The sequence below is a fragment of the Schistocerca cancellata genome, chromosome 11 (genome assembly GCF_023864275.1).
Source record: "Schistocerca cancellata isolate TAMUIC-IGC-003103 chromosome 11, iqSchCanc2.1, whole genome shotgun sequence".
NCBI classification, from domain to species: domain Eukaryota; kingdom Metazoa; phylum Arthropoda; class Insecta; order Orthoptera; family Acrididae; genus Schistocerca; species Schistocerca cancellata.
The window spans coordinates 117,328,945-117,343,516 of NC_064636.1; the positions used below are offsets into that span (position 1 = coordinate 117,328,945).

Consider the following 14,572-nt stretch of genomic DNA (forward strand, 5'->3'; position numbering starts at 1 on the left):
AACAAGCAACGTGGCTGTGAAAAAGAACTGTGTCCAGCTGTGTGAGCGCTGAGGTGGTGTTACAGGCACACGTCATCCGCCACAATAGTGGGTACATCTGCTGGTTAATGTTACTCGGCTCACACCAGTAACGGTGTAGCCTGCCTAAAGTCAGTTTCCGCATCTGTCCTGCACGGATTCTGACTCTGTACCAAACTGTTAGCACACGCACAACCTTTGAATTCCATCACGTGCCTGGGAAGACGTTCGTTGTCCATAAAATAATACGCGCGAAGTGGCCTCGCGGTGAGAGATACCATGTCCCGGATTACGTGGACCCTCCCACCGGAGGTACGAGGTTCGAGTCCTCCTTTAGGCATGGGTGTGTGTGTTGTTCTTAGCATAAGTTAGGAAACTGCAAATTTGTTGTAAGGACTATGGCAACAAGTTGCTGAGATCACCGGTCCCAAGGCTTACGCACTACTTAACCTAACTTAAACCAACTTACGCTAAGAACAACACACACACCCATACCCGAGGGAGGACTCGAACCTCCGTTTGGGGGAGTCGTGCGAACCGTGACAAGACACCCCAGACCGCACGGCTACCTCGCGTGGCCATGAGTTAGGGTAAGTTAGTTTCAGTACCGTGTAAGTCTAGGGACCGATGACCTCTGCAGTTTGGTCCCTTAGGAATTCATGCAGACACACTCACTCATCCATAAAATAAGTAACAAACGAGTCTGATAGAAACAGGCAAGATTAGGTGGCGGTAAGTATAGGTACATTTTGCGGGAAGTGCCTGAAGTAAGCCAAAGACACTAAATTTTGTTATACTCAAAGCATGTATTGGGCTTCTAAATGCGTCTCTCAAAGACGTTGTATATTTCTTGCTTTATCCATAAATCGTAAGTTTCCAAGGCTACACCAACACATACACTTGCCCCATCGAGAGACTTAAGTGTACGTGTGTGAGTACTCTTGACACCTTGAGGAAAAAGAGTCCTGAAATAATGTTTAATTTGGGAGAATTGACGTTAGAACATCGTTTCGAAAGACACGACGTTTTATTACATAATAAGCATTCAAAAATCAAATTGTACGTGTAAATATGGAGTAATACATGAGCTCAGATATAAATATTTAGTAGAAAAACGTGAATAAATGGTACACATCGTTGAGCAATATCAACAGTATAATAATGCACTATAGCTACTCAGATCCTCTTGACATCCAACTGCATCTCTGAATCTACTTGAGCTAGACTGCGGTACTTGCGAAAGTTTCTCCACGATGTCATCCTTATGAGAAAAGACTTCTTCCGGTCTCTCGATAAAGTGAAATGATATAGGGATCCTTAACAAAAAGGAAGAAACTTCACAATGCGCTTTATTATTGACCTCTGTTCGGTCACATAATGTCTGTATGGAGGAGTCTTTCCCAAACACTTTGGAATCAAGAAAATAACCTTTTTGTATATGCGTATTCACTGTGGATGTCCCACTATCGTATATCTCAGGTTCTGTCGAGAAATTCTAGTTGAGTTGATTTCAAACCATTCCCAGATCGGTTCCTTGCATTTTCAATATGAGTAATATGTGTGATATCAGACGGTTTTGTGTGACTACTTGAAGAAAATGATGTTCCAAATTGAGGGCTCCCTGGTAGATCTGAAAGACTCTATGAAATAGAGGCGTGTGGTGAGTACATTATGTGCTTGAGAGCTGTGTACACTTGCCCCTGACTTTGATTTGTTGTTGTTGTTGTTGTTGTTATGGTCTTCAGTCCTGAGACTGGTTTGATGCAGCTCTCCATGCTACTCTATCCTGTGCAAGCTTCTTCATCTCCCAGTACCTACTGCAACCTACATCCTTCTGAATCTGCTTAGTGTATTCATCTCTTGGTCTCCCCCTACGATTTTTACCCTCCACGCTGCCCTCCAATACTAAATTGGTGATCCCTTGATGCCTCAGAACATGTCCTACCAACCGATCCCTTCTTCTGGTCAAGTTGCTCCACAAACTTCTCTTCTCCCCAATCCTATTCAATACTTCCTCATTACTTATGTGATCTACCCATCTAATCTTCAGCATTCTTCTGTAGCACCACATTTCGAAAGCTTCTATTCTCTTCTTGTCCAAACTATTTACCGTCCATGTTTCACTTCCATACATGGCTACACTCCCTTTCAGAAATGACTTCCTGACACTTAAATCTATACTCGATGTTAACAAATTTCTCTTCTTCAAAAACGCTTTCCTTGCCATTGCCAGTCTACATTTTATATCCTCTCTACTTCGACCATCATCAGTTATTTTGCTCCACAAACAGCAAAACTCCTTTACTACTTTAAGTTTCTCATTTCCTAATCTAATACCATCAACATCACCCGACTTAATTCGACTACATTCCATTATCCTCGTTTTGCTTTTGTTGATGTTCATCTTATATCCTCCCTTCAAGACACAATCCATTCCGTTCAACTGCTCTTCCAAATCCTTTGCTGTCTCTGACAGAATTACAATGTCATCGGCGAACCTCAACGTGTTTATTTCTTCTCCATGGATTTTAATACCTGCTCCGAATTTTTCTTTTGTTTCCTTTACTGCTTGCTCAATATACAGATTGAATAACATCGGGGAGAGGCTACAACCCTGTCTTACTCCCTTCCCAACCACTGCTTCCCTTTCATGTCCCTCGACTCTTATAACTGCCATCTGGTTTCTGTACAAACTGTAAATAGCCTTTCGTTCCCTGTATTTTACCCCTGCCACCTTTAGAATTTGAAAGAGAGTATTCCAGTCAACATTGTCAAAAGCTTTCTCTAAGTCTACAAATGCTAGAAACGTAGGTTTGCCTTTCCTTATTCTTTCTTCTAAGATAAGTCGTAAGGTCAGTATTGCCTCACGTGTTCCAGTATTTCTACGGAATCCAAACTGATCTTCCCCGAGGTCGGCTTCTACCAGTTTTTCCATTCGTCTGTAAAGAATTCGTGTTAGTATTTTGCAGCTGTGGCTTATTAAACTGATTGTTCGGTAATTTTCACATCTGTCAACACCTGCTTTCTTTGGGATTGGAATTATTATATTCTTCTTGAAGTCTGAGGGTATTTCGCCTGTTTCATACATCTTGCTCACCAGATGGTAGAGTTTTGTCAGGACTGGCTCTCCCAAGGCCGTCAGTAGTTCCAATGGAATGTTGTCTACTCCGGGGGCCTTGTTTCGACTCAAAGACTGAAAGACCTTTCAGTGCTCTGTCAAACTCTTCACGCAGTATCGTATCTCCCATTTCATCTTCATCTACATCCTCTTCCATTTGCATAATATTGTCCTCAAGTACATCGCCCTTGTATAGATCCTCTATATACTCCTTCCACCTTTCTGCTTTCCCTTCTTTGCTTAGAACTGGGTTTCCATCTGAGCTCTTGATGTTCATACAAGTGGTTCTCTTATCTCCAAAGGTCTCTTTAATTTTCCTGTAGGCAGTATCAATCTTACCCCTAGTGAGATGCGCCTCTACATCCTTACATTTGTCCTCTAGCCATCCCTGCTTAGCCATTTTGCACTTCCTGTCGATCTCATTTTTGAGACGTTTGTATTCCTTTTTGCCTGCTTCACTTACTGCATTTTTATATGTTCTCCTTTCATCAATTAAATTCAATATTTTTTCTGTTACCCAAGGATTTCTACTAGCCCTCGTCTTTTTACCTACTTGATCCTCTGCTGCCTTCACTACTTTATCCCTCAAAGCTACCCATTCTTCTTCTACTGTATTTCTTTCCCCCAATCCTGTCAATTGTTCCCTTATGCTCTCCCTGAAACTCTGTACAACCTCTGGTTCTTTCAGTTTATCCAGGTCCCATCTCCTTAAATTCCCACCTTTTTGCAGATTCTTCAGTTTTAATCTACAGATCATAACCAATAGATTGTGGTCAGAGTCCACATCTGCCCCTGGAAATGTCTTACAATTTAAAACCTGGTTCCTAAATCTCTGTCTTACCATTATATAATCTATCTGATACCTTTTACTATCTCCAGGGTTCTTCCATGTATACAACCTTCTATCATGATTCTTAAACCAAGTGTTAGCTATGATTAAGTTGTGCTCTGTGCAAAATTCTACCAGGCGGTTTCCTCTTTCATTTCTTAGCCCCAATCCATATTCACCTACTACGTTTCCTTCTCTCCCTTTTCCTACACTCGAATTCCAGTCACCCATGACTATTAAATTTTCGTCTCCCTTCACTATCTGAATAATTTCTTTTATTTCATCATACATTTCATCAATTTCTTCGTCATCTGCAGAGCTAGTTGGCATATAAACTTGTACTACTGTAGTAGGTGTGGGCTTCGTATCTATCTTGGCCACAATAATGCGTTCACTATGCTGTTTGTAGTAGCTTACCCGCACTCCTATTTTCCTATTCATTATTAAACCTACTCCTGCATTACCCCTATTTGACTTTGTGTTTATAACCCTGTAGTCACCTGACCAGAAGTCTTGTTCCTCCTGCCACCGAACTTCACTAATTCCCACTATATCTAACTTTACCCTATCCATTTCCCTTTTTAAATTTTCTAACCTTCCTGCCCGATTAAGTGATCTGACATTCCACGCTCCGATCCGTAGAACGCCAGTTTTCTTTCTCCTGATAACGACATCCTCTTGAGTAGTTCCCGCCCGGAGATCCGAATGGGGGACTATTTTACCTCCGGAATATTTTACCCAAGAGGACGCCATCATCATTTAATCATACAGTAAAGCTGCATGCCCTCGGGAAAAATTACGGCCGTAGTTTCCCCTTGCTTTCAGCCGTTCGCAGTACCAGCACAGCAAGGCCGTTTTGGTTATTGTTACAAGGCCAGATCAGTCAATCATCCAGACTGTTGCCCCTGCAACTACTGAAAGCGCTGCTGCCCCTCTACAGGAACCACACGTTTGTCTGGCCTCTCAACAGATACCCCTCCATTGTGGTTGTACCTACGGCACGGCTATCTGTATCGCTGAGGCACGCAAGCCTCCCCACCAACGGCAAGGTCCATGGTTCATGGGGGGGGGACTTTGATTTACCATATGTTTAATTTCTGCAAACTTGTAAATATTCAACCTGAGGTAATCCCCCCCTCCCCCCGAATTTAGTGAATAGTTACTTCATAAGGTCTTAGTACTAAATTAACAAGGCGAAAAAAATTCAATCAACATGCAAAGATCACAAACGAAGTTGTGTAAAAATTACAGTGAGAATGTGAAACACAGAGCACATCTCACCTTGCGACAAGCATTTGTTGATTCTCGCTCAGACACTGAGCTTCCTCGCCTTACAGCACTGCGGAACTAGTAATGCTGCAACCTAGATGTTGGTAACCGAGATTTGACAGTGTGTACATTTCTCCCCACCTACCCCGTACTGTTGATGCTCCATATCTTCCAACGAAATTGGCTTCTATCAACATCAGTTTCAAATCAAAGCTGGAAGTACAGCGCACAAGAATTCTTGGAGTCTTCACGGAAGCCATCAACAGAAAGTAATTTTTTCCGAAACGAATGGTTGACGAACGAGCAACCGCCATAGGATGTCAAACAAAATAATGCTGATATATGGGAGTTTATACGGAGTGGGAGAAATAAAAGTGTACTGGAGAACAATATTTCGGGGTACAGAGAAACACAGCAAAGGAAATGCAGAACTGACCTGACTATGGCAGATATTAAAAGTGACCACCATTCGTCTCTTGGCACTTTTTGGCGCTGATCGCCAAGTTGCTGAAGGCGGAAGTTGGACTGCTGGAAAAGCTGCAGTCTCATCAGAAACATTGTGCTGCAGTTCTTAAAAACCATGAGGGTAGTTGTGATACATCTTAGGCTTGTGGCTTTCCCACACAAAGTAATCGAATAGTGGCTGATCAGGTGACCAACTACAACAGCGACCCAACTGAACTCAGCTAACAGTTATGTCAGGCGTGAAGACATAGTTTCAACGTGCTCAAAGGTTCGGCCAGATGTATGGGCAGTTGCTTGATCCGGTCGGAAGTAGCTGTAGGTATTTTCCTCCTCCCTTAACGCTGCCACAAATGGTTTCAAAATGTTGATGAGACAAGATGGGTCCAATAAAGCGGTGTGCAGACACTGCACACCAAACCCCAAATTTCTGATCATGCAGTGGTGTTTTGTGGACATCATGCAGTTTCTCAGCTGCCGAGTACCAGTGATTTTGTCAGCTGACATAACCACTCAGGTGAAACCAGGCTTCATCAGACATAAATAACAGATCCATGTCAAGTCACTCCCTGTTATCACAGTAAAATCACACGCAAAACTGGAGGCGCTGTGGAGCATCTGCCGGTTTTAATGCATGAACAAGACACACTTGCTAGGGATGCATGTGGATGTCCCGGTGGGTTATCCGACCACATGATCAATTTGATGTGTGGGTCTCCTGCGACAGATGTTGGGCTGATTTGGTAGGATTCTGAAACATTTTCTGGAGGACCACAGCCACATTTTATGGTGTGTGACACGTTTCAGAATGTATTTTGATTTTTTTTTCGAAACCATTTCTGTCGCCGTTTTCGGAATAAGCGTTGCATGACACTCATTGCAGGCTCTTTGGCACCATTAAATTTGTCAACGAACAACTGACCACACCTTTTCCACGACTTTGCTGTCACATAACTTTTCACAATGAACACCAACTGCTCCACTGTGAGTACCATCATCCCCTTTGCACTACTCCACTCACACTGAAATAGCCCACACTATACTCTTAACTGCTGTCGATCACGTGGCAGGTGTACACATGGTGAGCACCTCACATGGTGTCGTTATATGCGTACATTCACTTCCTACTTGTACGGGTCACTTTTGTTTGCCCCACCCTATAGTGTGGTAGCGCTGATAGCACTTAGAACCACGCCTCACAGAAAGTCATGAGTGACTATCTACCACAAAACTAAGTACACACACAGTACCCTAATGTGTGTAGCCCTACTTACGAGTAACGATGTCATACATGATGTAGTAACACGACATAAGCGTTGGTGATACGATCTAAATACGTCAATATCTGTAGTTATTCTCACAGTTAATAATATAACTTTTGAGCATGAATCAGTCGCTTTCCACACGACTGTGCATGGTTATACTTTGCGTCATAAGCTTAGTGTACCACTGAGGTTCAGTTGCCATCAGGTACATGCCTGACCTCAGCCAACACCCATTACATTCTCTTTCCAACGAGCAGACAATACTCCATTTTGTAAATTTTTTTAACGTGTGACGTAAGATACAGCACCTTTCCTAGTATTTATAATAAAACTCCTTGTATGAGTCACAACAGCAACAAGCACTTATATTCACTTGGAAGCCTTCTTATGATAATTTTAGAATCAATATGTGTCAGTATGTTTCAATATGTGTCACACATTTTGTTGTATTTTATTTTATTTTTTTTTTTTTTTGTGGAAGGACGATATCTTTTCCCCACCCCACAGCACAGGGACCTGCTGCTGCCAAGGACTGTCTTCCCTCCAAACTACATCTTAATTTTTAGTTTCGACAGAAGTATTCCCAGACCCAGCTTCCAGAACATTGGAGACGCCTTTCTGTCGCCCCTCTCTGGGACCTGACTTCTGCCGATTTCTTAGGCTTGCATCTGCCTCAGCCAAGCATCGCCACGTTGTACGGCATGAGTCGAACACTGCTGATGCTTCTGTCCTTTAATTCTGATGCTCTTCTCGATTAAAATCAAATAACACAGCCGAATAAAAATTTGGATTTAGATGTGTTTCGCATCAATCAACTGCAATATTCCAGCTGTTTATTTTACAAGCTCTTCTGCGCCAATTTATGCTTCCCATCACCTTAATAGACTACATATCATTATGTTCAGAAACGTGTACAGGACAATAGTATGTCACTGGCATTTCTCACACCCCTGTTACTATTTTAGCCATTACGTAACTTTCTATTCCTCTATTATCAACAAATACCCTTTGTAGTAAATAATTAACAAAAACGAAAATAACGGCACACGTTCAGATTTTGGTGATCCTTTTAAAGATCATAAGTTCGTAAAAGGTATTTGAAACTGAGAATATCTGATATTTCAAAATAAGTCTCTTGTCTAAAATCACCCAGAATGATATTTTTAATGAGTCATAAACTGGCCTGTAAGAGTCAATGCCCTACTTCACTTGGATTAAAAATAGTCATTCACTCTTAACCCAATTCGAAGCCTCTGATTAATTTGTCATTGTATTTTTCGTTTCCAGCCTATAAAGTATTAAAGTATGTGCCACATATTGTGGAAGTGACTTACAATTCATTGAAGATAAGAATATCATTGAGAGACGTACATGGAGAAGGGGAGCCCGTCTTATATCAGGTGCAATACAAGGTGAGCCTGAAAATGAATTTTTTGACATAAAAATTTGTGTATTTATAGAATCAAATTTTTTGAAGATATGATGACGCTTGATTTAGTTTATATTGATGAACAAGCATATGAAAATAGTTCTTAAACCGCATCAACATCATTATGACCGACAGCAGCAATTTGACGTCCATGGCTGGATATAAGCTGCCTATATGATTTTCTGTTAGTTACAGTCCTCAGCTATTCACATCAACATTGACCTTATATGTTTCGTGTAATTGTCAGCCCACCTTCCATCTAAACACCATTTCCTTCTTTTTGTACAGCTTTGCACACAGGAAAAACTAGCTGCAACTCCCATGTGTACAGCAAAATAGGGTGGACAGAAGCAATTTTCAACTTAAAAAATGATAATTTAAAAAAAAATACGAAAATCAAAATTATATGGAATTATAGGTCTCGTGCCTGACATTAAACATATTATTAGACTTGAGACCTAGCTCGTGCTTTCGTAACACTAAAAAATTAAAAACTTTCCGTTCACACCACAGAGAGGGGTAGGTATAAACAACTTATCTCATTTTTTGTGTGAACAGGTCATGACAAAATCTGTTTTGGATATCGAACAATAAGGATCCAAACTTACCTGGTTCAAAAAAGCCTTAGTTAATCCAAGAATTAAAAATATCCAATGAATTGTATTTTTATTACATTTTCGAAAGAAAAATTGTAATATCTCTGATTACTTTACTGTTCAAATGTGTGTGAAATCTTATGGGACCAAACTGCTAAGGTCATCAGTCTCTAAGTTTACACACTACTTAACCTAAATTATCCTAAGGGTAAACACACACACCCATGCCTGAGGGAGGACTCGAACCTCCGCCGAGACCAGCCGAACAGTCCATGACTGCAGCGCCTGAGACCGCTCGGCTAATCCCACACGGCTTACTTTACTGTAATATTAAATTTATAACTTTGATTTGTTTATTAATACACGAAGTGGCTGACATCATGTTTAAGAACTATGTGTTACCTTAACCGTGGTTAACCCTTGGTTCAAGAATCATGAAAGAAGGTTGTATACACGGAAGAACCCTGGAGATACTAAAAGGTATCAGATAGATTATATAATGGTAAGACAGAGATTTAGGAACCAGGTTACAAAATGTAAGACATTTCCAGGGGCAGATGTGGACACTGTCCACAATCTATTGGTTATTTGGTTATGAACTGTAGATTAAAACTGAAGAAACTGCATAAAGGTGGGAATTTAAGGAGATGGGACCTGGTTAAACTGAAAGAACCAGAGGTTGTACACAGTTTCAGGGAGATCATAAGGGAGCAATTGACAGGAATGGGGGAAAGAAATACAGTAGAAGAAGAATGGGTTGATTTGACGAATGAAATAGTGGAGGCAGCAGAGGATCAAGTAGGTAAAAAGACGAGGGCTAGTAGAAATCCGTGGGTAATAAAAGAGATACTGAATTTAATTGATGAAAGGAGAAAATACAAAAATGCAGTAAGTGAAGCAGACAAAAAGGAATACAAACATCTCAAAAATGAGATCGACAGGAAGTGCAAAATGGCTATGCAGGGATGGCTAGAGGACAAATGTAAGGATATAGAGGCTTATCTCACTAGAGGTAAGATAGATACTGCCTACGAGAAAATTAGAGAGACCTTTGAAGAAAAGAGAACCTCTTGCATGAAAATCAAGAGCTCAGATGGAAACCCAGTTCTAAGCAAAGAAGGGAAAGCAGAAAGGTGGAAGGAGTATATAGACGGTCTATACAGGGGCGATGTTCTTGAGGACAATGTTATAGATGGAGGAGGAGGTAGATGAAGATAAAATGGGAGATATGATACTGCGTAAAGAGTTTGACAGAGCACTGAAAGACCTAAGTCGAAACAAAAACCTGGGAGTAGACAACTTTCGATTAGAACTACTGACAGCCTTGGGAGAGCCAGTCCTGACAAAACTCTACATTATGGTGAGCAAGATGTATGAGACAGGCGAAATACCCTCAGACTTCAAGAAGAATGTAATAATTCCAATCCCAAAGAAAGCAGGTGTTGACAGATGTGAAAAATACCGAACTATCAGTTAAATAAGTCACAGCTGCAAAATACTAACGCGAATTCTTTATAGACGAATGGAAAAACTGGTAGAAGCCGACCTTGGGGAAGATCAGTTTGGATTCAGCAGAAATGTTGAAACACGTGAGGCAATACTGACCCTACGACTTATTTTAGAAGAAAGATTAAGGAAAGGGAAACATACGTTTTTAGCATTTGTAGACTTAGAGAAAGCTTTTGACAATGTTGACTGGAACACTCTCTTCCAAATTCTGAAGGTGGAAGGGGTAAAATACAGGTAGGGAAAGGCTATTTACGGTTTGTACAGAATACAGGTGGCAGTTATAAGAGTCGAGGGGCATTAAAGGGAATCAGTGGTTGGGAAGGGAGTCAGACAGCGTTGGAACCTATCCACGATGTTATTCAATCTGTAAATTGAGCAAGCAGTAAGGGAAACAAAGCAAAAATTATGAGTAGGTATTAAAATCATTGGAGAAGATGTAAAAACTTTGAGGTTCCCCAATGACATTGTATTTCTGTCAGACACAGCAAAGGACCTGGAAGAGCAGTTGAACGGAATGGACAGTGTCTTAGAAGGACGATATAAGATGAACATCAACAAAAGCAAAACGAGAATAATGGAATGTAGTCGAACTAAATCGGGTGATGCTGCTGGAATTACACTAGGAAATGAGATGCTTAAAGTAGTAAAGGAGTTTTGCTATTTGGAGAGTAAAATAACTGATCATGGTCGAAGTAGAGGGGATATAAAATACAGACTGTCAATGGCAAGGAAAGCGTTTCTGAAGAAGAGAAATTTGTTAACACCGATTATAGATTTAAGTGTCATGAAGTCGTTTCTGAAAGTATTTGTATGGAGTGTAGCCATGTATGGAAGTGCAATTTGGACGATAAATAGTTTAGACAAGAGGAGAATAGAAGCTTTCTAAATGATGTGCTACAGAAGAATGCTGAAGATTAGAGGGGTAGATCACATAACTAATGATGAGGTATTGATTAATATTGGGGAGAAGAGGAGTTTGTGGCACAACTTGATTAGAAGAAGGGATCGGTTGGTAGGACATGTTCTGAGGCATTAAGGGATCACCAATTTAGTACTGGAGGGCAGAGTGGAGGGTAAAAATCGTAGAGGGAGACCAAGAGATGAATACACTAAGCAGATTCAGAAGGATGTAGGCTGCAGTAGGTACTGGGTGATGAAGAAGCTTGCACAGGATAGTGTAGCATGGAGAGCTGCACCAAACCAGTCTCAGGACTGAAGACCACAACAACAACAACAAACTTGGTTTGTTTGTTAGTACATGAAGTCACTGACATCATGTTAGAGAACGATGTCTTTGAAGCTACAAGTTGTATTATAAGAAGTAACGAGCAGCTTTCAAATAATACCTCCATGATAAGAAGTGACTCATTTGCTCCTGAAATAAACATGTTTAATCGTCCTTGTGTTTTCAGAAAGCAACAGAAACATAACCTGTGGCCTGTAAATAACGATTTTACTTTCACATACTTCAATCACAGCATAAGCTCTTGGGCTGAGGACAGTGGCATGTGGTTCTTCGTTTCCACCCAATTCTTGGTCGTCTTATGAAGAAAGGAGAAAGGCTGACGATTACTGTTTCTATTCACCTGCACCCCCCCCCCCTGCAACCCCCCCCCCAATCCCCCAAATTCCGAAGCACTACACCTCATTTCAAATTACCAAAAATGCAAGTTACTTTAACTCATACGTAAATAGTGAACTTTTAGTTAGTGACATGGGGCAGCAAACTTGCTTATCATGTAGTTTAGCTAAAAAACACTATTTTATTGGCAATTATAAATAAAGTTACAAGTAAGCAAATTTCACACCATGTCCGTTGTTTGTCATAGAGTGAACAAATCATTTACTGTCAGTGTTGCTAACTTTGAAATCCATTTTCATATTATATTACTTCATTACCAACTTAAACACACAAAACATTCAATGATATTCCCATTTGTCTTCTGTCACTATAGCATGGAACTCTTTTGGAAGTTTCGTTTCTTTTCATCAAATTGTTTCTGTTCATCCCATTTTATGGCATGTCTTCTCTATCACTGTTCCATTTTCACTGTCATCATAATTAGTTATTCAGAACTCAGTTTTTTCCCAGACCTATATGTTTGCTTTCCTGTCTCTCCTTGCTGCAAATATTTGAGAGGCTTCTCCACACTGTTTCTTAAACTTCCCTCATTTCATGAACAGTTTTGAGATGAAAAGTCCGTGTCACATTACTGTAAGTCAGAAATGGCAGTTGAGTGTGTAGCCTTAAATTTCAGACACATTATTTTGTTAGTTTTCGATTTTGTTTCATTTATTAAAAGCATTCCCAGTCGATTATCTCCCACCATTTATTTCTTTTTCTGTGCATCATGTCATTCCTCAAAGTACAAAAGTTGATAAACTTGTTCTATGACTTTATCGCAAGTTTGTATGGTTTACTTCTTGTTGTGTTGATCGCACATTATTTTGTTCGGGTTGTAATTAGTATGAAGGTGTTCATTCAAAGTTTTTTAATTTGTTGCTGAAGTTTGTCTATAGTAAAGACGAAGTGAAGTTGGTTGAGTTACGTTCCAGTAATGCAATTTCTTCCTGAATTTCCCAATGCTGAGATAGATAGCTTTCTCTTGCAGTGCTCTAAATAACTTTTGTGATACGTGAGCTCCTTGTCAGACCCCTCTTTAGGCTCTGAATTTTCTACTTATTGAATGGAACATGTATATCCTCAATATGTATGTTCTTCAGTGTCAACATCTTACTTCATCATCCATGTCAAATCAATACAATTTCTAAATAAGAACAGTAATTGATAATAATAGGACAAAATTATTACAAAACCTCTATATCAGACACAGGTCAACTATATTTTACTGATATGTATTTGTTTACAGTACAGTCTGGCTTCAACTTCCGGAGACTGTGGTCATCCGTGTATAAGTTCCATTTCTATCTCTCTCTCTCTCTCTCTCCCTGTGTGTGTGTGTGTGTGTGTGTGTGTGTGTGTGTGTGTGTGTGTCTGTGTGTGAGTATGTTTTGTCTATTTTCGACAAAGGCCTTGTTAACCGAAAGCTATCTGTGACTCAGCATCTCTGCAATATGCTGAGTAGCATCTATACTTTTCATAATATTGCTAATTATAATGTAGGACTATTTGTTTAATTATATGGTATCTTGTCTGCTTCAAAAGTAATGTGATGCTTTTTTATACAGTACACTAATTTCTTGTTGAACAGGAGCCAGTTTTATCTGTATTTTATTTATACATGTGAATGATAAATTTATAATTTTGAATTTGTATTTCACATGAGAACATACAGGTTTTCTGTATTTGTTGGTTTTCGATTCCAGTAATTTTCTTAATGAAACACATAATAATTGTTTTAAATATTTTTGAATTTTTTTATTGCTGACTGTCTTGCAGAATCTTTGAAGTAAGTGTTCATTTCCTGCATAAGAAACAGACGACTGAGCTGTGCAACTGGTAATGCAATGTAGGATTCATCATAGGGCTTCGTATCTGATCTTGAAATATTTAAACAGATAAATGGATTTATGGGCTCCTCGGCTAGGGCTGTCACTCCCTGCATAGACACCGCAGGAAACACAAGGTCCGTTTCACCAGATGGACAACTACCAGCAACTCCTATTACGCACTGCCAATTTTCTAGTAGGACTGACTCATGAGTGTACAAAGGAGTGCACCAAGTACTGCATTACATCAAGTCACTAACGGAAGAATTATTTGTCCTATACATTGGCAAAGGCACAATAAAAATGAGTACCAGATGGTGGGGCTCTTGTGGTTACTGTACCAATGGCAGTGCCTGGGCACCAAACCAAAAATCACATTTACTTGGGCGTTACTACTACTGCCAAACTCTATTCAGATTGAAGAGTATTTTGAGAACATGGTAGCAACATCAGCATAAAGTTCTAGATGCATAAAACCAAGGTATTGTATGTTGTGCCTGTATGACGTCACTCAATCTTTCAAGGACATCAACACACTCATCTACATCTACGTCGTTACTCTGCAGTTCATAATTATGTGCCTAATAGAAGGTTTATCGAACCACCTTTAAGCTACTTCTCTACAGT

General features: G+C 40.1%; 1 protein-coding gene across 1 annotated transcript in view; it reads left to right on the forward strand.

Annotated features, from left to right (window-relative positions):
• LOC126108298 (uncharacterized) overlaps nucleotides 1–14,572 on the forward strand; it is a 535,066-nt gene that overhangs the window by 340,144 nt on the left and 180,350 nt on the right. Inside the window, exon 14 of the mRNA XM_049913520.1 lies at nucleotides 8,249–8,373. Coding sequence (XP_049769477.1) covers nucleotides 8,249–8,373 — 125 coding nt within the window. The remainder of the gene's footprint in view (nucleotides 1–8,248; nucleotides 8,374–14,572) is intronic.